Below are 22,810 nucleotides of genomic sequence, written 5' to 3' on the forward strand. Positions count from 1 at the left end.
GATCTATAATATGAAGAATGTTATCTATAGGCCTGCAGATGTACAGGACATAATAACGCTACTTTTTCAGGTCCCAAAAACACCCAAATTAATGAAAATTTATATTCATGAGTTATGTGTTTGAGAAATCTATTGTAAGACCTTCAAAATGCTACTTTGTCGCTTTTCACAAACCCCCTCCAGGCCTCTGCCCCCTGGACCACCAAATTTCAAAAAGTCTACTTTTTTAAAAACCTACCGGTATTATTTCACTAAAATCGTTCCTAATTATCGCGAAATGCTATAGTATGGATTACATTTTACGCTCTTTACCCGTTGATTTATAATAATGTGCTACGAAATCTGCTATCAGTGATTGCAGATTGATCCATGTCATCTGTAGGCCTACAAAATGTAAAGAACATGAAAAATTCCAATTTCACAGTGGTGGATTCAAGAGGGGAGATCCCCCTAAAATTATAAAAGAAATGGAGAAAAAAGAAAAATCATAATTAAAGTTTGTCTGAGAGTGCCATTTCCGGCCATTTTGAGGTGGGCCATAATCATAAATTTTCTTACCTCAGCCCCAACCATGGTGGGGCCGAGGTGGTATTGACCATCTGTCTGTGCAAGTTCCTCCCTTCACCCCACACTTTATATCTCCTGCTTTACTGTAAATTCCTAGACAATACTCAAATGAATGAAAAATTAAATAGGATATTACAAATTATGGATTTTAGAAATCCATTAATAAAAGCCCTCAAAATGCTAGTGAGAGCTTCCAGAAGATTCGCCACACCCTCGCGGGGATCCATAGGCAGTCGCCCATCGTAAGGTCCTCTTCGGTTGCAAAACGCATCTCCCCATCGAAAATCCTGCCTACGGGCCTGACTGGCCGGCCATGCTTTCAGCGCAAAAAAAAAAAAAACCCAATTAACGACATGGTTAAGATTGGCTACTTTTTGTGATTCCTATATTTGCTGTTCCGCGAATGTAGGCCTACACAAGAGTGCAAATCTGATGCTTTCCCTGCCGGTTTCGAATTCTCAACGATGTTGACCAATATCAAGGGGTACAGCAGAAGGCCCGGTTTCAAATTATGCCCCTTGTAGAGACATCTAGGAAGAAAGAAGACACTCTGTGACCAATGGACAAGCATGGTCCGGGTTATAGGAAAAAAGTAGATATATGTCACACTGACCACCAATTACCAAAAAAGGTACTGAGACAGGCATTTTTTAAATGTAGGCAGACAAAGACATTTGAATATCAGAGCACAAAGTTGTGTTTGTTTACTGTATTTCCCACACACAATAAAATGAGAAAAAAAACTTAAAAAGCTAAAATAATATAACCAAAATAAAATAAGGTTTCTACACTGTTTCTACGTTTAATCATATTGAATACTCAGTGCGATCCCGAAACTTGCGGAATCACGAGAAAAAACCGCGAGTGATTCGAACCCACGACCTCCACATAACAAGTCTGGTGTCCAGATAGACCACCCAGCTTAGTGAGTTTAGTGAGTGTTGAATCAAATCCTCAAGTTAGCAGCGGGTACAATTTCGATGTGTTTGCATCAGGAATGATGTTGTACCCACCTGACGCGAATACTCACGATACGTTTCCAACACAGGTAATTCGGGTGGGAATCGAACCTACGACCTCCAGATAATTAACTAGCCAGGTGTTATAACCACTGGCCATCGAGTCTGTGGTTTGTGATCTGTGTTGAAAAAATATCTAGCTTTAATGCATAAACTTTGTTGTTTTATTAATACTTTTTAATTAAGTTCTATTTCAAAAGTTCTAAACAAAAAGAATGACGATGGTAAGAAGAGCGCATGTCAAACGTTTCTGTTTTTATTCATATTGTTAATTATTTTATTTATAATGTGTATTGTAAAGTTATAAATGTAGATCATGTGATGATGATAATGAAGATAATGACTCCGTGACGAATAAAACAAGAATATACATATGCTATTTTGTAATACAGTAATTAAACGAAACGTTTTGTGGTGTTGGAGTGCCATGATTTCATATAAAACGCCGTTGCTATGATGCACGCAATAACTTTTTAAAATATATTTAAAAAATGTAAACAAATATGAATGTGTTTGTGCCATTATTACTAATCGTAATCCTGACTCGGTATTCCAAACAATTACAGTTTAATTATAGGGTCTTTGAAAGGCAATATAATTATTCTGAATTTTTACATTGTATTTTGCCTTCTGTATAAGCGTGGAAACCAATCAGGTTGACTGGCTGGTAGCTGGAGCATGCAGTCTAGCTTTTTTGGTTTGTCTTGTGTGTGTTGTCGGACTTTTGTAGTCAAGAATATTTTCTCATAAAAATGACTCTTTTTCATTTCGGAAACTGCTTTGCCCTTGCGTATTTGCCTCATCTGCTCATCTACAAGTGCTCTGGTCTGTAAGTATTGTATTTGGGTGCCTTGAAATATTAAAACTACGAAGATTTATCTAGGCCTAGCCTATGCCAAATCTCAGCCATATCCTAGGTCTACGTTGACCTACGTACGATTTTGGCTTCAGTCAGACAATGATCGTTTTGCAAAACATGAATGGCCTAGGCCTAGGCTGGCCTACGCAATGCTTGGTAGTCCGGGGATAGACACTCGGCCCACGTAAATTTTGAAAGGAGGAAGGTGCATTACTCATACATTTACCCGTTCCGACACATTTACATTTTGGAATTTATATGTTTTTGATTTTTAATTTTCGCTTTTTTTGTACACCTTCTGGAAGAGAAATAAATGAAATGACATTAATCAGTGATAATGATTTAAATTAATAAACACTGTAAATACAAGTCATTGCCAAACCTGGCCAATTTATGTTATTAACGTAGGTAAAAATGTTCTTAAATTCAACTTGTATTTCCACTGTGTTACTGTTAATTATAGCGTTTTTTTGTCCATGGGAATATTAATATTATAAACATGCTTAATTTCTTTTTTAATTCAGATCTGAATACAGTGCTTTTTGGAAATGTGTTCAAGCTGGCGTTGCATATTTGTTCACACAACTTTGTAAAGTAAGTTCTGTATCTCAACATACAGTATAGTACTACTGTTGTATTATAATTTGACTAGTTCCATTGTGGCATTATAACCGAGGAAGTACACAGTATGTTTCTACATACTGTACTTTGTTAAAATACAGTATATAAGTAACAAAATGGACATTTTTTAAATTTTTTGATAGTACATGATGTATCAAATCTAACAGAAATAACTGACCAGAAATATTACAATGTAAACTATATTTTAATTGTACATTTTTGTTACTTGTTCAACCTACAGATGCTTATAGTAGCAACATTCTTTCCAGCCACTGAGGTATCAAGTACTCACTTAGATGTAGTTGGGGTAAGAATGCTTACATTTATGGTATCCAGTGATGTAACAGCTATGAGCTAACTGGTTAAAGGGCCCCGGGATATTTATCGGCATTTTTTTCCATACATTGGCTAGGTGGGGCATTTTTAAGGAGCCCTAACATTTTAGTTTTATATGGTAGTGGAGATGTAGCTTGATGGTTAAGGTGCCTTCCAATCCCAGGGTCCTGGGTTCAAATCCTGTAAAAGCACAGGATTTTGTTTTTCACGACTTAAAAAAAAAACATCTCCACTCCCTAAAGCCGGGCATTCACTACGACGTACGACTGTGGCACAACAAATACAACTCAGCTCCCAGCGAACGATGTGACATGTCTGCTGATTGTCGATGGCAGTCTGAACGGATCGCCATTAATAACGATCGCCTTGCGTGCCTTGTCCTGTTGTTATTGGAGTCGCGTTGGCCGACAACTGTCTAACACAGTGAGTGCCAGTCTTAAGCCTCGTCGTAATGAGATTTCACTAATAAAGCATCACGTTATTTCATTTATGTATTAAGAGAGCTTCTGAATATCAGCCAACCTTCCAGGATATACTGGAGGGTTACCCTCTATAAATATGTTTTTTTTTTTTATAACAATGTATGTTTACTAGTTTACATATTTCTTCATCTACAGGAAGTAATGAAGTGTACAGTTGATTTTGGAGACCTTGTAGGAATCTACTTTATAATGACAAACATACCAGGAAGAGGGGACATGAAGTTCATGGTAGCTGGGCTAGGCTGGGCCACCGCTGAACTACTGTCAACACGGTTCCTACCTCTATGGGTGGGTGCCCGTGGGACAGAATTTGACTGGAAGTATATTCAAATGAGCTTTGATTCAAATATTAATCTGGTGAGTGTAGGGTAAATATATTTAAAATGTTTGTCTTTTGAGTTGAATAAGTGGGCCTCTGTACATCAGCATTGCTGCAAGATTTGCCCAATATGGATCGGTTTAGCGCAGCAGGAATGGTTTACGTCAGTGTTTCAATCCCTCGCTTTGCATTTCACTTGTGTCCTTGAGCAAGGCACTTTATCGTCATTGTTTCTCTCCACCCAGGAGTATAAATGGGTGTCGGGTGGGGTTGCATGCTCCTGTTACCAGCAGCAACACTTACAACATGTGGACCCAATGACCAGGGAAATAACTGCGCTTTATAACCTCAAATTCAGCAAAAAATTTATAAAATCAATATAAATTTATACTCATGTTAAGCAACATTGTCATTGGGTTGTTCATTAACTTTTAATTTTCTTTTCCTAAATTCAGTATTTACATCGAAGGCACTACATTCTACACCTATTTCATAAAGTCACGTAATATGACCGGTAGTATTAGCCCTGGGTCACTGATTGTGTTTATTGAAAAGCAAGTACTGGGAAAAAAAAATGCATTAAACTACTGAACTTAACCTACCATTTGATTTTTTTTTTCAGATTCAACACATTTCAACTGCTATTTTAGTTTGGCTTTGGAGTCGTAGTGACCTTAATAAGTCTGTACGACCGGCGGTACTGACTCTACTCTGCATTATCTGCTATAAACCAGTAATTATAGAGTAAGTACTTGCTGATTTTCAGTTATCTGGATTTTTTCAGGATTGTCCCAATGTTTTTTATAATCACATTCAACAACGAGTAACTTGCCAATTAATTATATTTAATATTTCTGAATTGAAATATTGCATACTGTAATTTATAATTATGATGATAAATATATTTAATATTTTAATCGCTTTCATTATCGAGCAAGACGTTTGTACCCCATGATACATGTAGAGTAAAATATAGTTGGCTCGGACTGTACTATAATATTACTACAGGGCAAGCTTATGAATGTTGGCAATTCAAGTGGCCGAGCGGTAAGACAGGGCCACCACTAACTACAGTCTTAACATCTGCGCTGGTTCCATCCACTCCTCGCCCAAGGTTCGGTTGTACACATCTGCCTCGCATGCGCTTTAAACAACCCATTGTATCTTTCAGAAGAGTAGGGGGTTAGGTTAGGGGTCTATGTCCATAAGCAATTCATCACAATGGCAGGTGGTAGCCACTGTGTGCCGGTTCAATTCCCATCGCTCCTTTCCTTGTATTTCAGCTAGAGGGCTGAAATGCAATTTATAATAGTGTGCCATTTTTCGGAAGAAACATTTAATAAGTCTTTAGACAACATCCATCCAGTGCGAGTTATGGGTTATTCTCCTACCTTTACCTACCTAAAAATATACCTCAGCAGAGCACTTATTTCATACTGTAATTTCATTCCAATAACATGTTTTTTGGGTTTTTTTTCAGAGTTCTTGTATTTGCCACTGGTCTTGGCTCCTGGTCATTGCTGCTGATCAAGGCCATTTTTACCTTATGCATGGGACTAGTGACAATGAAATTTTACATTGGACTTACCCACAGTTCTGTCAACTCTCAACACTAGGTTTATTGCAGCAAACACCGAATATACAGTAGAGCTACAAAAGCACTGATCTATGTTGGGAGTTACTACATGGCAGAGCTAACAGTTGAATTGTACATGTACAGTATTCTTGTTGACATACGAAAGGGCCACTGATTAATCTCAGATAAGAAAGTACAGTATAATACATACTCCCAAGTATTGAAATGCACGCCATCGTGTTGGGATTCAATATTTCGACATTATGTCATCATCAGAAACTTTATAGCAAGTAAGCTGATACAGCATTTGTAACGGTCTTGATCATTAAATTTTAACTGTTTTTTTATACTATATTTATAGAGGGTGACCCTACCTGCTTTTACAGCTTAGCTGATTTTCAGGGCCCTCTTCAGTAAATGAAACCGAGATAGCATGATAAATCATTTTGAGGCTTAGGTAGTGGAGATGTTTTTACTCATGACATTTGAACCCAGAACCTTCCCCCTTGACATTGAACGGCAAGCATCTTAACCACCAAGCTACATCTCCACTACATAACTTCATTCAGTGATTGATGCACAATACTTGTCAGGTGGTCAATCCAAAGGGTATCTTCAGCAATCTGCAGTCATGTGATCGTTTGTTGAAGGGAAATGATCAAATGACTAGTAATGCACATCATGCCACTGAATGAAGCTGAACAGCTAAAGCTATGTATATGTTCAGCTTAAATCAAGACTCGGAAATAACAATTTCATTACCGACATTTGATTGTATGCAAATCCTATGTATCTTGTACGTAATGTTTGTTACACTATTTGAGTTAGAAAGGTAATTAAAATCTTCAGGCAATTTGTTTTAAAGGAATCTCATAGCTCACCTATGACCAATCATATTTTTTGTTGTCTTGCATTAATATATGCATGAAAATGTAAGGTCTCTAGATGATTGGTATGGACGTTCTAGTTCTGAGTTTAACACTATCAGTTATCATCATATGTACGTTATGTCTGTGACAATGGCAACAAGTTGTAAAGGTGAACAGATTTAATGTAATGCAAAAGATGTTCAAATTTTGTGGACTGTGCTTTGATAAGATATCATAAGGACATTTACCAATGTTAAGAATATGTCAAAATATAAATTAATTGTCATCACTTTATCTTGGTGTCATACATTTCTGTATTGTGTATGGTTGGTTGATAAGTCAATCTATTAATTTCATAACTTAGTGTTAACTGTATTCCAAAATTTTGGAATATAAGTTCAATAATGACAATGCAAGGAAAGTTAAAATTGGAATTTGGATTACTACTATGGACTGGGGTATACCCTACAGGGGTCCAGGGCATTCCCCTGCGAAATTTCTGTTCACTAGATGCCCACAAATAACCTCTGAGGCGTTTTAGGCGATCGGTTTTTTCTTTTTTTTTTCTATTTTACTTTCCAAAAGGGGTGGGGAACAAGGCTGGCCTGGCCCTCAATCCCTGAGCCTCCTATATACTTGGGGGGTGGGGGTTTATTCCGCCAGTACATTTGCAATTTAATCTATAAATATAATGTAAATGGTTCTTCGATATATTAAAATTTGGAAACTTACATTGAAGAACCATATACAGTATACTAATTCAACTAGAGATTAGATGAAATTCTTGCAAGTATTGATCTATAATATTTGTGTGGTGTTTGTAGAATGATTTATCACTGCCACTTTCAAATTCAGTAAAGTACACATCATTATCTGAAATGACAACCATAGACTTCCTTTGAACCTTGACTGATGCATGATCATGTTCTGTACTTTATTTGACCCTGTTATATACAGTACACTATAAAACACTCGGGTCCCTTGATACAATGGATCACCTTGTAGAATATGGTGTAAATTAACTGGTGTTCAATACCGATACTATTTAGGAATGAGCTGCATTCATGCTTCAGCTGATTTTCAAAACTCAACCATCCAGAGCCCTTTACAAAATGATGCAATGCATAGCATCAATGTGCTTGTCCCAATGGTTGTGCTGCTAGTGGTGGTAGGAGGGCATGCCAGGGGTCCCGTCTCTCCCATCAGGAAGCTCAAAGCAATTCGTTGGGGAACCTTACAAAATATCTAAATTGTCAGATTCCATTGGGGACATCAGCCCCGGTTCCGTCCCCCACACCCGTCAAACAATTACTGGCACTACCACACTCCACAACCTGGACCAAAAAGAATATTTTTTGGCATAATGCATACTGCCTTGTGATAATGATCAAGTATTATTTGAGGTAAAGAAATTGGGGAGAAAAATAAATTATGTTCTAATTTTAAATTCAATGAGCAAATAAAGCAAACACTGTATTCAATGTTTATTAGCTCACCACTGACCACATAATGCTCTGTCCAAAAAAACTGTTGTATGCCCATATATAGTCACAATGTGATGTCATCATGACCATATTTAGGCATTTCACATATGTCAATTAAATAGTCTGGACAGTTACTTGCCCTCCGGAAAGATTTATTCATCTAAAAATATACAAAAGAAAATTGTACAAAGGTACAAAAGAAAATATGTTTCCTAATGTCAAATGAACTTGTAATAATGTCTGTCTGCTAAGGCTTGGCAATTTCTTTCGGTTGTTAAAAATTTTGATAAAATACCGGTACACATTTTTATCATTAATTTTTAATGTTTTTAAAAAAAATTTTTGGTTATTCATTACATGTTTTCTAAAGCCTCACTGCAGCGTACGATGGTCATATGACTGCCAGCCTACGAATCTAACGCCCCTCACCGTGAGCATTAGATGACAATGCCATCTGCCGATTATCCCACAAATTTCAATAATGGAAATAATCAAATACATGATGAACATATTTTTGACTGCATGGCTCACTTACATTTAAATGGAACTTTGATGATTACACTAATAAATACTTGAATGAATAAAGAGCAATTATTGGAAGACACTTCAAGTAATTTATCATCGATTCGTAGGATGATTGTCTTATATTAGTATACAGTAATGAAAATATATGGAAACTAAAAACAGCAATTAACCTTGCTTATGACCAGGTTCAGATAAAAATAATTTATTTCAACAATGAAGCGAAGATACTAGAAACAATATAAAACTTTTGCATAGCAAAAGTGAAGCGTATACGTCATATATTTTACGTAGATCCAGATGTACCCGGCGCCTTTCCGTTTCTAATAATGGCAATTTACGTAAGTTTATATCCAGACCAGATCCACACATACGTGATACAGTCGTACATGGGGCCACGTTGTACGACTGGATATAAACAAACTTGCATTAGTACAGATTACACACAATGCAATTCGGTGATGCATGTTTTTTTTTTCTTTGAATCTAGTATCTTCGGTTAAAGGAACATAAATAGAAAGATATGGTGCAGTCAGAATAAAAATGAAAGGGTATAACTGCTAATACAAAGAAAATAAATTATAAAAAAATGTCAGCATGATGATGTGGTCTACTTCAATGACGCCGCTGCGGTTTCCATAAATTTCGCGAGGTTAACATCATTATCCGACAGGCCACCCACATCATGTGTACTCAAAGTCACGTCCACCTTGTTGTATACATTAAACCACTCAGGATGATGGTCCATTTTCTCAGCTTGTAGGGCGGTGCGAGACATAAAACCAAAGGCCTAAAAAACGATACATCAATAATATAAATTCAGGTTCTAGTTAACCGCTGATTGATTTCTAAGGCCTCAGTAGTGGCCGCCTCCCTATTGAGATGAAGATGTATGATAAGTAAACCAACCAAAAAATTTACCTCCTACATAAACATGTGTGTTTGTGAAACAAGTTTTCATGTTCTACTATTCTTTTAAAACATTATTTTACAGTTTTCCTTTATATTTTAATTGCCATGTATGTTTTTTGCTGCGAAGCAGCCAATTCATATTCTTGACAGCAATTTGACCTCTGAAAGGTCATTGTTTGTCAAAAAACAATGGCCTAAGATGACTGAAAAGCGGAGTTTCCTTCTTTCGTTCTGCCGGGTAAAATCAATTACTTTAGGCGACGTTTGTAGACTAACCTACTCGTACCAACGTCCGCATGTTGCGACGCTGCGTTTTTTTATTCAGCGTTTTTTACTATATTTCAGGTTTCCTATTTCTACGTTTAATCGGCCCATGTCTCAGCCACAATATTTTGAGGCCAATATTATTTACGAACCCAGTTAAACTTATTTACTAGCCTATTTCAGCGTGCTAAATATTATATTTAGGCGACGCTTGTTGTAGACTGGCATACACGTGTCTCATACTGTATTATTTGTTATATTTTTATTATTCATTATTTTCACTTGACTCGCATAAATAATTTTGTTCGAAGAACATTTATATGCAGTTGTACTTCACAGCACTTCACTTGCAATTTGCAATTTCTAGTATTATATACTAATCTTGTCCTCTTTTTGCAAATTTTGGCATTATACTGTTACTTTATTTATTATATTTCTTTATTCATCTGCCAAGCAATGCCATTTCTTGAATCTTAACTCTCTATGCAAGAAAGCAGCTTCATTGAATAAACAAGAGACACTCAAGTTTTAACCCTCTTTCCTATACTGCTCTCAGGACATACATCACACCTCTTTATAAATTAAAGCCAATAATTTATTGTGTTTCTGTATTCCAAATTGTACCAGCATCCATATTTTTTTATTACTGTCAGGCAGAATCTTACTTTCATAAGAGGAAGCAATCAACAACAGAACCTTTACAATATGTAGGTATATATATTCACAATAAAACCCAGTGCAACATAGAACAATATTTAAATGCAATGTTACCACCTGTGGTGAGCTTAAAATAGAATTAATACAGGTCTCCCTTTCTTTAACTAAAGACCCCTAAAATTAATCATTATCCCTTTTTTTTATATTTGTGCTTTTTGTTATACAGTATGGATATTTATAACTTAAATAAAAAAATGAATGAATCGAGTGGTCGAGCGGTAAGGCAGAGGCGCCGTTAACTACAGCCTTAACGTAACATCGGCAGTGGTTCCAGCCACTCCTCATACAGGCTTCAGTTGGTAGATTGTGTGCAGTATAAAAACTCACTGCATCTTTCGGAAGAGTAGCAGGTTACCCCGATGTTATGGTTCATTTCAGCCCTTGTCATTGTGGAATGATGTAAACATGAAGCTACTAATTACGGCCTCTTTACGGCTGCTAGGTAGTCACAGACCACGCCTATGCAATTCAGCACAATGACGCTGCAAATTATGGGTTATTCTCTTACCTTTACCTTTATTAATGTCACAGTAGTCCTCCTAAATTAAGAAATTTCTTTTCCATGTTTATTATTAAAGTTAGAGACCAAAGCTGCTAAAAAGGCGATGGAAACCCCAGTCACAGTTATAATATAAAAATACACTTCCTATATTGTTTGTAGATTAACAACATAGGCCTACCTGATTGAAATTTTTGAACATGAAAACTTTTTGAATAGCATCTCTGCCCTCTACTTCTTTCCATCCTGCAGATATTAATTCTGCTAGCTTTTGAGAGCGTTCTTCACCACTCAATTTCACTCGCTTAGCTGAAGTTGCCTGTGAAGCAAAATGTTGTTAGTTAATTAATCAAAATTTATTGTATTTAGAACTACAGTATACTAAAAAAAAGCCAGTTTTAAAATAAAATTCGTAATTCTAAAAGCTAATAAATTGTTATTGTATGTATGTATGTATGTACTAGATTAGGACAATAACACCCAATACTCATTGTTAGGATTTCATTTTGTACTGGTGTAACAATAGCCAGTCTTCCCCAACCACCTCCAAAAAAAAAAAAACAAACAAACAAACAAAAAAAAAAACGACCTACTTGGACTAGGTTAGGGCGATACGTAAAAATACTGACAGGCGTGCGCGGACGATATTATTAACACACGTTATGATTCGGTGTGGTCAGTGACTAGGCCTAGGCTATTAATAGGCTCAGGGGCCTAGATTCTCACTCGTCAATCATTCGTCGTGCCAAAACAAAACAGTACACCAGTCAGCAGCCTAGGAGATAGGCTGTCTCCCAAGGGAGACATTTTATTCCTAATCTATTTAAGTATACATACCATTCTTGCAAATAAGAATAATCCCTTTCGCATAACATATAAAAATACAACCAATTATAATATTGCACCAGTAGCTAGGCCTACCAGTGGATAAATTTATCGTATCCTGCTTGCAAAAATACACCTTCACAAAAACACGCCGGTACGGTACCACCTGGCTGGAGGCTGGAGCTAGAAAAAAGAAACGAACAAACCGACGACCTTTGACATCATGCATAAACATGACCTATTGCGCCCTCAATCTATTGTTTATATTTTTCCCTTTTCCACACGTCATCGTAATTTTTGGTGTTATATTTATGGTGGTAGGGTGATAATCACTGATTACCAGAGCCATGTCTCTAGGCGAAGAGTCTCAAGACATTCAGGTTCCAAATGAGCCGGTGAAGCATCCGAATCTTGTAAATGAAACACCCGAAACTCTGGTTTCTGGATTCAATATCGGTAGGCATCCGGCTAGCCTAGCCCTACTAGCCTAGCTAGCGATCCCAAGCCTGGCGGCCCTGCCCTAGGCTAGCTGCTATCCTAGGCCTCTGCTGAGTGAGTCTAGTGGCTTCTCTGCCTAACTAGGTAGTGTCGTAGCTAGATACAATTGTGGAGCCTTATTTTCCCTATATAAACTTAAAGGCCAATTGACTTTATTTTTGGAGGTTTTTTCACTTATTTATTGATATCTTAAAATTATAATAAAATATCAAGTAGGCCTAGGCCTAGACCTTTTGTTTTTATCAAACAAAGAAGCCAGCAGTACAGTAGCCTGGCCTAGAAGTTTATTTCAAATGAGGCTCAGGAGGTGGCGTTTATTCGAAGAAATACAATATATTATTTTTAGAATTGTTTTCAGACTGCGGTACCTAATTTAAAATGACTTGTGAGTGTCCTTTGTATGGAGTATTGAAGAAAAAAAAAATGCCAAGTTTTAGTGTTAAATCTATAAAGATATTTTAAATTCTGAAATATTCTAAAGAATAAAAAAAAAAGTGCTCATTAAAAAAAGACTCATACTGTAAAGTTTTTAAATTGCACGGATGATATGTCAAAAACCAGCTCCAATTTGAGCATAAACTTGCTAGGAAAATTGGTGCGCCGATTTGTAAATACTGCATAGATATAAATATAGATATAGATATAGGTCAAAGCCTAATTTTTTGGAAAAGTCTGCTTGGAAATCGGCTCTTATTTTACGAAATCCGCAGACGGATTTCTAGGCCAAATTTGTGCGTGTAGGATATATTCCCCACACAGGCCATACTATAGAGTCTGGTACCAGTCCAGTAAGTTCCAATGAGACACAGAATATTTTTTCACTAATTTTCAGACTCTCAATAGACACATAATAAGCCTATTTGAACAATATTTTTTTTTAAATAATTGTTTCAGTTACTGAAATTATTGTGTCATATGGGTGGTACATTTTGTTAGCTGTGGCAGCGTTGTTTTACCTACGACACAAGTTTCAGCCACAGATCTCGCAATGGCAGAAGGAAAAGAGTGACCGGGATTATTATATAAAATATGGTAGGTAATGATTTAATTGTGTACATGTTTTTTAGCTTAGTAATAAGCAGATGTCGATCTCTTTTGTTTGGATGATAGTACGCTTGTGGCACCAGGATTTACCCAACATGGGGTCCGATGTCCCCGACGGGAAGGCCTATTTCCCCGGCAATTTAACATAAGTGGGTTGGGCTAGGCAATTAGGGATTTAAAAGGCTTATTTAATTGATTTTAGTCTCACATTCTTCTTAACATACATTTTTTTTTCTCGACAAATTCTGCTCTTTCTTCCTGACTAAGGGGAGAGGGACATTTACGGTTAAAGGGATAAGTTTATAGGCTGAGCCTTTTGGACCCCTTAACGTGCCAATGTCTATCTAACTCTTTTTAAACAATGAGGTGGTTGGTGCGCTGACAACTCTCAAGGGCAGATTGTTCCAAAAGTTAATCACTCGTTGAGAAAAGAAGTCGACTTGGACTCTTAAGTGCTTTGTTTAACTGGTTTGAAAATTTTCCAAGGATGTCCTCTAGTTGTGTTTTCTTGGGGAAGATGGAAAAACTGGCCTCTATCTATCTTGTCAAAACCTTTTATAATTTTGAAATTTTCAATCAAATCACCTCTTAGTCTTTGTTGTTCAAGGCTATACAGATTTAGGGAATTCAGTCTATCTTCATAGTTTAAGATTTCATAATTCAGGTACTAGCTTGGTTCCTCACATTTGCACTTTCTCTAATAACATAATTTCGCTCTTCCACATAGGATTCCAGGATTGAATGCAATGCTCATGGTGTGGCCGTACATAAGTTTTGTACAAAATTGGAAAACTATTAACATCTATATACTTGAAGGATCGTTTGATTATTTCTTGCCTTCTTACTTGCTTTTGTACATTGCAGTCTAGGTTTCATGTCACTGGTGATAATAACCCCAAGATCCTTTTCTTCATGAGCTATAGTTAACGGCCATCCATCCATATTATAATCAAGTAACAGGTTATTATAACCAAGATGCATTACCCCGTCTCAACTGATGCCACCCCTGATAGTAAAGGAACAAAGGGGCACAATGATTAATTTCATACAAATGAATAATATGGACTGCACACATTCTCCAAGGGGAAAAAAAATAATACTCATTGATTAATGGCATATTTGTTTCAGATACAAAGACTGCTCTTAAACGTCAAGAAGGGCGGGAAAGGGCTCTGATGAGAATGCAGGAGGAGAATGATAGGAAAGCAAAGGAAATTGCTGAGAAACAAAAACAGGTGAACATTGGTTGGTATATGTGACCGGCTTGGGCAAAACCCTCTATTTGACGCAATGTATAATTTCCCGCAACAAACCAAAAAAGTTTGCGAATCAGAATTTTGAATATTTTCATGTTTTTGCATTTTATAAAAGAATATATTGAAGAACATTACTTGAAATTTCCAATCACTAAATCTAACTCAAAAATTAAAATTATTTTTAAAATACAAATCGTAATAATAAGTTATTCATTTTTGGAATCTTTGGAAGCTGTTTTCTCAAAACCTAATGGCTGATATCCAATGAATTAAATATTCATAACTTCGCTATTAAATACTCAACCAATTTCTATCAAATAAACACTGTTTTAAAGAATTCATGCATAGTCTAAAATACCAAAAACTTACTACTGATTAACTCATCTCAAGTTTCATATTCAGATAAATAATTTATCTGTATAATTGTTATATCATCTTTCTATTGCATTTGGTATTTGATTTTCAGTTTAATTATATTGTTTGTGTTCTAGTTCATTTTACTGTTACATACTATGACCTAAATTGAAAGGTCCACTGACTAATCTTAGATAAGATAGTATAATACATACTTCAAGTATCAAAATGCATGCCATTGTGTCGGGATTCAATATTTCAACATTAATCATGTCATCATCAGATGATGATGACATAATTAATGTCAAAAACTGAGTCCCGACACGATGGTGTGCATTTCGATACTTGTAGTATGTATTATACTATCTTATATGACCTAAATTCTTTATACCTTTTTAAGAAAGAAGAGCAGAAAAGGTTGGAGCAAGTAGAAGAGTGGGAAAATCATAAAGAGGGAAAATCATACCGGTCCAAGCTATACAGACCTAAAGTAAGTTTTGGTTCCATTCTGCTAGGAGTCAAAATATTAAGCGGGGGCACTCTCTGCATCGTACGGCAGTTGTACGAAAAATCTAACTCCGCTCCATGTGCTGATTGTCTGAACGGATCGTCATTAAAAAAGATCCGTTAAGTGCACATTTTGACGTTTGTTCTTCATAGAATCACATCAGAAGGCAACCGTTGGGCACAGTTACAGCCTGGTCTTACATAACTTGATTATGTCATAATACAGTGCATTGTAAGATATCAGTTTATATAACAAGATATTAAAGCATTGGTCTTATGTACATAATGGCTTTAGACACAAAAATTAACTTCATACGTGGTTTTAAAAAGAGTAGGTGTATATCTGCCTACTAATGTTTGGTTTTCTTTTGTTGTATTAGGAAGAAGAATCTACCAAAGCAAGTACAGCTAAGAAGTCAAAACCTAAAACAACGTTCAGACCAACTGGTGAGAAACTATATTTAGTTGCAAACCTCAAACCTCTTGGCTCAAATATTTTACTATTGCTCTGGAAAACCAAACAATTTAATGCCTTAACAGAATTGTTCAATGTTTCACAAATTTAAGCTTCATTGCAAATAATTAAGGTAACCTGAAAATGGGGTTTTACAGTATTTTATTGTTGATTGTTTTGTTGTTCCGTCTTTCCTTTGTCTCTTCTTCATCTCTTTTGTTCCTTTTATTCAACTTCTTTTGGGCATTTGTTGGAAGCGCATATAGACCTAGTATTATGTGCTTTACAAGTCTACATCCATTACCATTATTACTATTTATTGAATCAAATTTTTTATCAAAATATTGAAAATACTACTAAGGGATAGACTTTTAATTAGATTGATATAACATTTCATTTTTTGTAGATCAGGTTTGTTAATTTGTGCTTCTTGTTGCTTTTATTTCAGATTTCAATCCTTTAATGGGTGGTGCTGGCGGAGGTTATCGACCATCATCGCGCTTCAACAGAAGTGGAGGTGGATGAGGTTAAAGATCGTATGCAAGCTTAAGTAACCATGCAAAATGGATTCACTGTGTTATTTCCGTATTCCACATTGTACATTCCCAGCCATGAGTGGTCTTGCATGGAAGACTTGCATACCTTTAAATAATGAAGCACCTGAAAGAATTCTATTGTAACATTTTTGTTTTTATTGAACTTATGTAAATTAATAGTTAAAATAAATATCAATCTGCTCCCATGGAAATGCAATAGTCATTTCGATTGTTTTACTTTGTTAGGTGCTTCATAATGTTTTCGGTAAGTTGACTCAATTTTCTCCTCACAAAAATTGATTTTCCTTAAAATCTACAAAATAAATAAATAAATAAAAAAAACTTGTTTTAATAATTTCTCTTACTGTATTATTATTTGTGTTGTTATTATATTGTTGTTCGTAATACCATAGGCACAACTTTCATTGATATTTATTTTTGTAATGTCTTTTATTTCCTATGAAATGCATTGTACATTAATTTTCATTGTTAATGTACTGTATAGTTTTATGTAAAAGGTTGATTTTAGTGATTTATAATACTAATATCAGATTTAACAATAAAAATATTAATTGTATACTGGGCTAATTTAAAGACTATATAATAAGGATAGTGTTGCAATTTTAAATTAATATATGAGGCCAGCCATCCCAAAATCAGCATACTGTCACTAATTGTTGAACTGAGTAATTAGCATAAGACTGTGGCTGTATTGTATACTTTAGCACAGAGAAGTTGTTAATACTTTTACTTTGGCAGTAATAAGTTGATTCCAGTGAATGACCTATCATTTTAAAGCTTGTAATGTGGAGAATATATTAAAAGGTCAATTTTCTTGTTTTGGTATGACAAGCCCCATATATAAATAAGAGTTAACATATAATTTTCTTGATTTTGATGTTTCTTGTTTTTGAGTTAATACATAATTATTGAGGAAACAAATTTTGTAAGGAGAAAATTTTAGTCTGAATGACATGTAATGTGTAAATAGGTGTAGCTATCATATTACATTGATAAACAACTTACCAGAAACAAAATAAAATTATTATTTATATCAATATATATTGCTGTTGTAATTTTGTTTGTAAGTGTATAATTGTTTCACATACACTCACTGTATGTTTCTAATTCAATTCATGTTATTGCTATGAGAGCTATCTTGAGCTACATATCCGCTAACACAATCACTTTAGAAGATATTAAACAAAGACAAAAATACAGAGCTGGTTTTTAGAACAAATACTCTGTATTCTGGGATAAGGAGTCACTATGCTAAGGTCCTAAGGACCTTTATACCCATGACTAAATTAAGCCATAAATACTCTCCCCATAACAGGGATTTTTTAAATTCCAGGGTCATCAACCGAAGCTTCGTCATCGCCTTGGTTCGGACCACTCCGTTCGGACCACTTGTTGGCATTTCTGGTGCCACCGCTGCACCCAGCATCGCTTCCGACATGAGTGGGAATAGTTTTATATCCTGCATTTGCAGGCACACTGACTTAAAATTTGCTGAGCAAAAAAAAACAAAACAAAAAAAACTTTTTTTCATGCTAGCATGCCTTACTTTCTCTTCAGGCCCTCTATTTTATACTTAATATTGTTTTTATTTTTTTTGTTTTTATTTTGTTTGGCAAATGCCGGTAATCCCTTTGATGGGTGATGAAACAATAAAATTATTTGATCAAATTATTTAGACAAATCCAAACAGACAAGGCCACTATTATTGGCACCACCATTGCTGGGTACTTCCTTCAGGTCCCTGCATGCATGTCATGTCCATGTGAGGTGGTGCAAAGTATTTAGGGTAAATTACGACAACATACTGTTTGTGTACTGTAATTCCAATATTTACATTTGTGGCAGAATATGTATCCTCACCGGAAGCCACAAACTATGTCATCCACAGAGTTAGAATTATCACTGTCAATGGATCGGTCTATATAATGTGTACATATTGAATATAAAAATAGACAAGCAGTAGTAATAACGACACTGATATAAATAACTTTTTGTTTATTGTAGAAAATGAAGGTCTCCATAAAATACATTGGTAATAAAAAAGATTAAATTTTAAATAGCATATATATACCCATCACCAGGCCCTGTTATATTTACAAAGTAAAAAAGATAAGGTGGGAGCAAATTAATGTGTAACTGGAAATTATCTACATATTCTCAGTTTCCCCAGGTAATTTAAAAAAAAAAAATCCCCACATTGTAAAATTAGGCCTTGGCCTATAACACTAAAAAATACTGACAGACCGACCTTGATCCAACACAATTTTTGGCCTGAGCATGATGACATTCAATAAAGTTTAAATAATTACCTAAAACCTTTATAAATGTTCCTCTCATTATTTAATTTCAAGAGTTATATTTTACTTGGTAAAAAATATTTATACTAGCAGATAAATTTCTTAATGTTTGGTGTTGTGGGCAAATGTGTTAAACACAGCTAGTCGTTATCCCATCAAATATTCCAGGCAGTATTTATATAATAATTATTATCTATTTAAATGGTTCCATTAAAAATATACTTTATAATATAATTGTGATTAATAGTACTCAAGTGAAAAATGAGTAATATTAATAATATAATAAATGTCCAATATAAACCTTGCTGCTTCAAATAATAACCAGCTGTTAATAGAATAAAAATTATTTAGTATTTTGAATTGAGCAATTATCATTTATAGCAATTACCCCCATGAAGCAACATGCAGTGCCTATATTATTAGGTGATTAACATAACAGTATACAATTTATCCAAGACAAGATTGGTCATGTTGGGGATGTAATAAACAAACAGAATAATGAATAAACCATCGGACAAAAACCTAACAATTCTGTTGTACAGAATAAAAGACATAGGTGAAACATGGGTTACCAGCAGATGTACGCATGGTAAGATGTTAACACAGCATATAATTATACAGAATGTCAAGGTGTTATTTCAGGCTTCTGTACCTTACTAAGTACTGTATATTACAGATTGCAAGGTTTCCTTATGTGCTATCTTTATTATACAAATAAATGGCGGCATACAATTATGTAACTCTAACCGGCATACAATTACATAACATCATTCCTGATGATGACATAATTAATGTTGAAATATTGAATCCTGACAAGATGGCGTGCATTTCGATACTTGGAGTATGTATTATACTATGTTATCTGGGAATGTCGTGTAGGTACATTAAACTAGTCAATCGTGACGTCACCATTTTACCTTTCACATAATTTTCCTATCCCCGAGCAGTCAATAATCGTTATACGGACCAGTATGTGTTCATGTGTAAAAAATCTCAAACATACCTGCTTTCTAGACGACACAGCGAAGAATATTTGCTGTTAGGCCTAGTCAAATACATGTGTTGAGCCAACCTAAACTTCAGTAATTTTTAAAAAAGAAATAACAGCTATACTATGCTATAATTATTATTGATATTAATTTTATATTTATTTTATTTAAAAAATTCTCTACTTTTATTTAAGTTTTTATTATTTTATTGCGTTGTTGGCATGATAGACAAACTGGTAGTCTAAACATTAAAAAAATAGGTAATACCCCATTTTGTTTAAAGGCAGCATTTACGTGATAATTACCGAGGGCGCACTCTAATCTCCATGCAAGTTCCCTAATCAATGAATCACTTTGTACACTTGTACCTTAGTAAAAGGTTTTAGGACCAGAGTGTAATACAACAAGTTAAATAATATTGTATAGTGAATCAACATTGTATAGAAAAATTGTATATCATATGCATATTTATAAGAGCAACCACCATATTGAAATTTATAATCAGAATGAAAAATACCCTGATTATGATACTTTTCTCAATAAAATTGGAATATAGGAAACGATTTAAAGTAGGTCACTGGAAATCAATTATTACATCAATGCCTACTTGGAATTTAGAGTACTTTCCTATGTACTGTACAAGCATACAATGTTAATCTTACCTCAGCCCCAACCATGGTGGGGCTGAGGTAGTATAAAGCTTCCATCTGTAAATGCTCCTCTCTGGGCTACCTCTATTTCAAATTCCTGGATCAGCCTCTGATAACAATTATGACAAGCCCTTAAAAAGTATGTGTAACTCTGAAGATACATTTCTGCATTTTTATTTTGATGTTGTATTTACCACATTTCGTCTGTAACATCTAATATCATAAATTATCGAACAAGCGCCTCATTATAATAATCGTCGCTATCATCATTTTTTTGCAAAGTGCAGCTGTTATACTCTACATTTAATAACGTTGCAGCGTTTAGTAAAGAGTATATTACAGTGTGCCTAGATGTTTTGTATCATTAACTATTCATCTCATGAAATTAATAATACTAATGGGCAGATTCAATGCAGATTAAAAAAAAAAGGAGAATAAAAGAATATTGCATGTATTCAAATTTAAGTCAGAGAATTCCATTGACATAGCCATAACATTTCCTACCTCGAGCCCCAATCAATGGTGTGGCTAAAGGTGGTACAGACCCCTAGTAAAAAAAAACAAACTAAAAATCCCTTTCCTGGCTTCTTTTATTTCAAAAAACTTGAATCTGCCACTAATTCTAATGTTGCAACAATTCAGATAGGCTGTAGAAGACATAGTACCATAACAACGTAATTTAATTCAATTTGTAAAAAACAGGAGTCCAAAGTTGGAAGAAGTCTATTTAGGGAGATCTGGTTCAAATGAATTTTTCTTAACATATTTAATTTTATTTTACTGTGCATTTTGCTGCTCATCGGCACTGACTTCCGTGAGAAAATGATAATAAAGTAGCAAATCATGCAAATATTAATTTGCAGAAAATAGGTCACTTTCTGAAGATTCATACTTGGTTGCGGGAATGCGGGACACTTAGGACCCCTGTAATAAGTGCCGCTCTTGAATAGAAACCAGAAGCCTCTAAAAAATGTTTAAAAATGACACAGCACTTATTTGGTTATTTACGGTAGCCTAGGACTTAACGCTGTCCCTATTTATCTCGTAGCTGCTTTTGTCTTCTTCATCTACTCTCACTGAATTGCGATTCTTCAGCAGTTGTTCTTTTTTCTTCTCTCTTTCCTCGTCTGACATTTTTCGGAAAGGTTTCACATGTTTATCGAAGTACCTGTACATAGCACGGAAGTGATGTTCCTTGAGAACGATGTGAGGGCGCTTTGCGATGACAAAATTCTGAGCATCTTGCGGTGTCCACAGGTTGATCTAATAAAATATGAAAATGATATATTGTACTGAACATTAATATTTATGACATGGTGTTGTAACCACAATTAAGCCTTATATTAACCATAGGAACTTGATAAGTGAAGTGATATGGTAGCTTGGTATTTCATTGCCATATCTGGAATTAACACAATGAGTTGATGCTTAAGATTCCCAAAAGGAATTCCTGAAGATGACATAATTAATGTCAAAATATTGAATCCCGACACGATGGCGTGCATTTCGATACTTGGGAGTATGTATCATATTATCTTATCAAAGCATGAAGTGTATAAAGAATTATTAAGTACTATTTTTTATCACAGCCACATGCCACTATCACGCCAACCTGTAGATCAGGCTTAAAAATCATGCATTAATTATACTAAAATGCTGTCACGCCAAATGGAAATTTACTCTAATCCTCCTACTGTAATTATACTAACAGGTCGCTGTCGCGCTGAGTAGAAACTGCACTAAGCCTCATAGAGTAATTACACTAATACAGCATTCCATTCTGTAAATAGCTAGTGCACTTTCTGTTGAATGTGAAACATTTTTAAAATATAGACAACAGACAACAGAGAGGGTTATGAATTTGTTTATGAATTTGTTTTAAAATCAACATTCACTTCATTCCATTTTTTCTTATCATGACATAAAATGCATAATAACAAACACATTTGTTTTTAAATCATAAAATATGAAATAAATAAAGATAATAACAATAATCATTAATTTCAACATTCACAGCAACAAAACAGCAAAAACAATAACAGTATAAACTATGATAAATACACTCTAGATGTAATATCCCCAAACTAATTGAAACAAACACAAATTTTACATACTATTTTTTTACAAAAATATCCAGATATTGCCATTTTATTTTTGTTCTAAAGTAATAACATGTGAATTATCACTGCTTTGCATAACACATGCCTTCAATTTACCGTAATTGCCCAACCCTCACAATCAATTCATTACGGTTGATGTTAGATGTGATTCAATTATGATGACTGTTTAACAATGTGTTATTGTGCATGCAATGCAGTTACAGTACCCACGTA

General features: G+C 34.9%; 4 protein-coding genes across 7 annotated transcripts in view; 2 read left to right on the forward strand and 2 right to left on the reverse strand.

Moving 5' to 3' along the window:
- The first annotated feature begins 2,277 nt into the window (after positions 1-2,277).
- Positions 2,278-6,942, forward strand: LOC117117194 (transmembrane protein 147-like). The gene is made up of 6 exons (XM_033261421.1): positions 2,278-2,415; positions 2,970-3,039; positions 3,308-3,373; positions 4,020-4,241; positions 4,826-4,947; positions 5,684-6,942. Exons 1-6 carry the CDS (start codon positions 2,339-2,341, stop codon positions 5,817-5,819), a joined length of 693 nt encoding a protein of 230 aa, XP_033117312.1. The 5' UTR covers positions 2,278-2,338; the 3' UTR covers positions 5,820-6,942.
- Positions 6,943-8,267: 1,325 nt separating this feature from the next.
- Positions 8,268-12,054, reverse strand: LOC117117196 (pterin-4-alpha-carbinolamine dehydratase-like). Its single transcript, XM_033261423.1, has 3 exons — positions 11,884-12,054; positions 11,228-11,365; positions 8,268-9,444 (listed from the first exon to the last, which is right to left on the reverse strand). Exons 1-3 carry the CDS (start codon positions 11,914-11,916, stop codon positions 9,265-9,267), a joined length of 351 nt encoding a protein of 116 aa, XP_033117314.1. The 5' UTR covers positions 11,917-12,054; the 3' UTR covers positions 8,268-9,264.
- A 71-nt stretch (positions 12,055-12,125) lies between these two features.
- LOC117117195 (selenoprotein S-like) lies at positions 12,126-17,738 on the forward strand. Its single transcript, XM_033261422.1, has 6 exons — positions 12,126-12,327; positions 13,264-13,401; positions 14,542-14,648; positions 15,424-15,513; positions 15,911-15,977; positions 16,433-17,738. The coding sequence occupies exons 1-6, from the start codon at positions 12,219-12,221 to the stop codon at positions 16,507-16,509; spliced, it is 588 nt and encodes a 195-aa protein (XP_033117313.1). The 5' UTR covers positions 12,126-12,218; the 3' UTR covers positions 16,510-17,738.
- A 783-nt stretch (positions 17,739-18,521) lies between these two features.
- Positions 18,522-22,810, reverse strand: part of LOC117117192 (phosphatidylglycerophosphatase and protein-tyrosine phosphatase 1-like) — a 17,081-nt gene continuing 12,792 nt past the window's right edge. For all 4 annotated transcript variants that reach the window (XM_033261418.1, XM_033261417.1, XM_033261420.1 and 1 more), the window contains one exon: positions 18,522-21,740. In XM_033261418.1, coding sequence (XP_033117309.1) covers positions 21,492-21,740 — 249 coding nt within the window. In that variant the 3' untranslated portion in view covers positions 18,522-21,491. The remainder of the gene's footprint in view (positions 21,741-22,810) is intronic.

The sequence above is a fragment of the Anneissia japonica genome, unplaced genomic scaffold (assembly GCF_011630105.1).
Source record: "Anneissia japonica isolate Jap-2015-1 unplaced genomic scaffold, ASM1163010v1 scaffold287835_len3118868_cov185, whole genome shotgun sequence".
In the NCBI taxonomy this organism is placed as follows: domain Eukaryota; kingdom Metazoa; phylum Echinodermata; class Crinoidea; order Comatulida; family Comatulidae; genus Anneissia; species Anneissia japonica.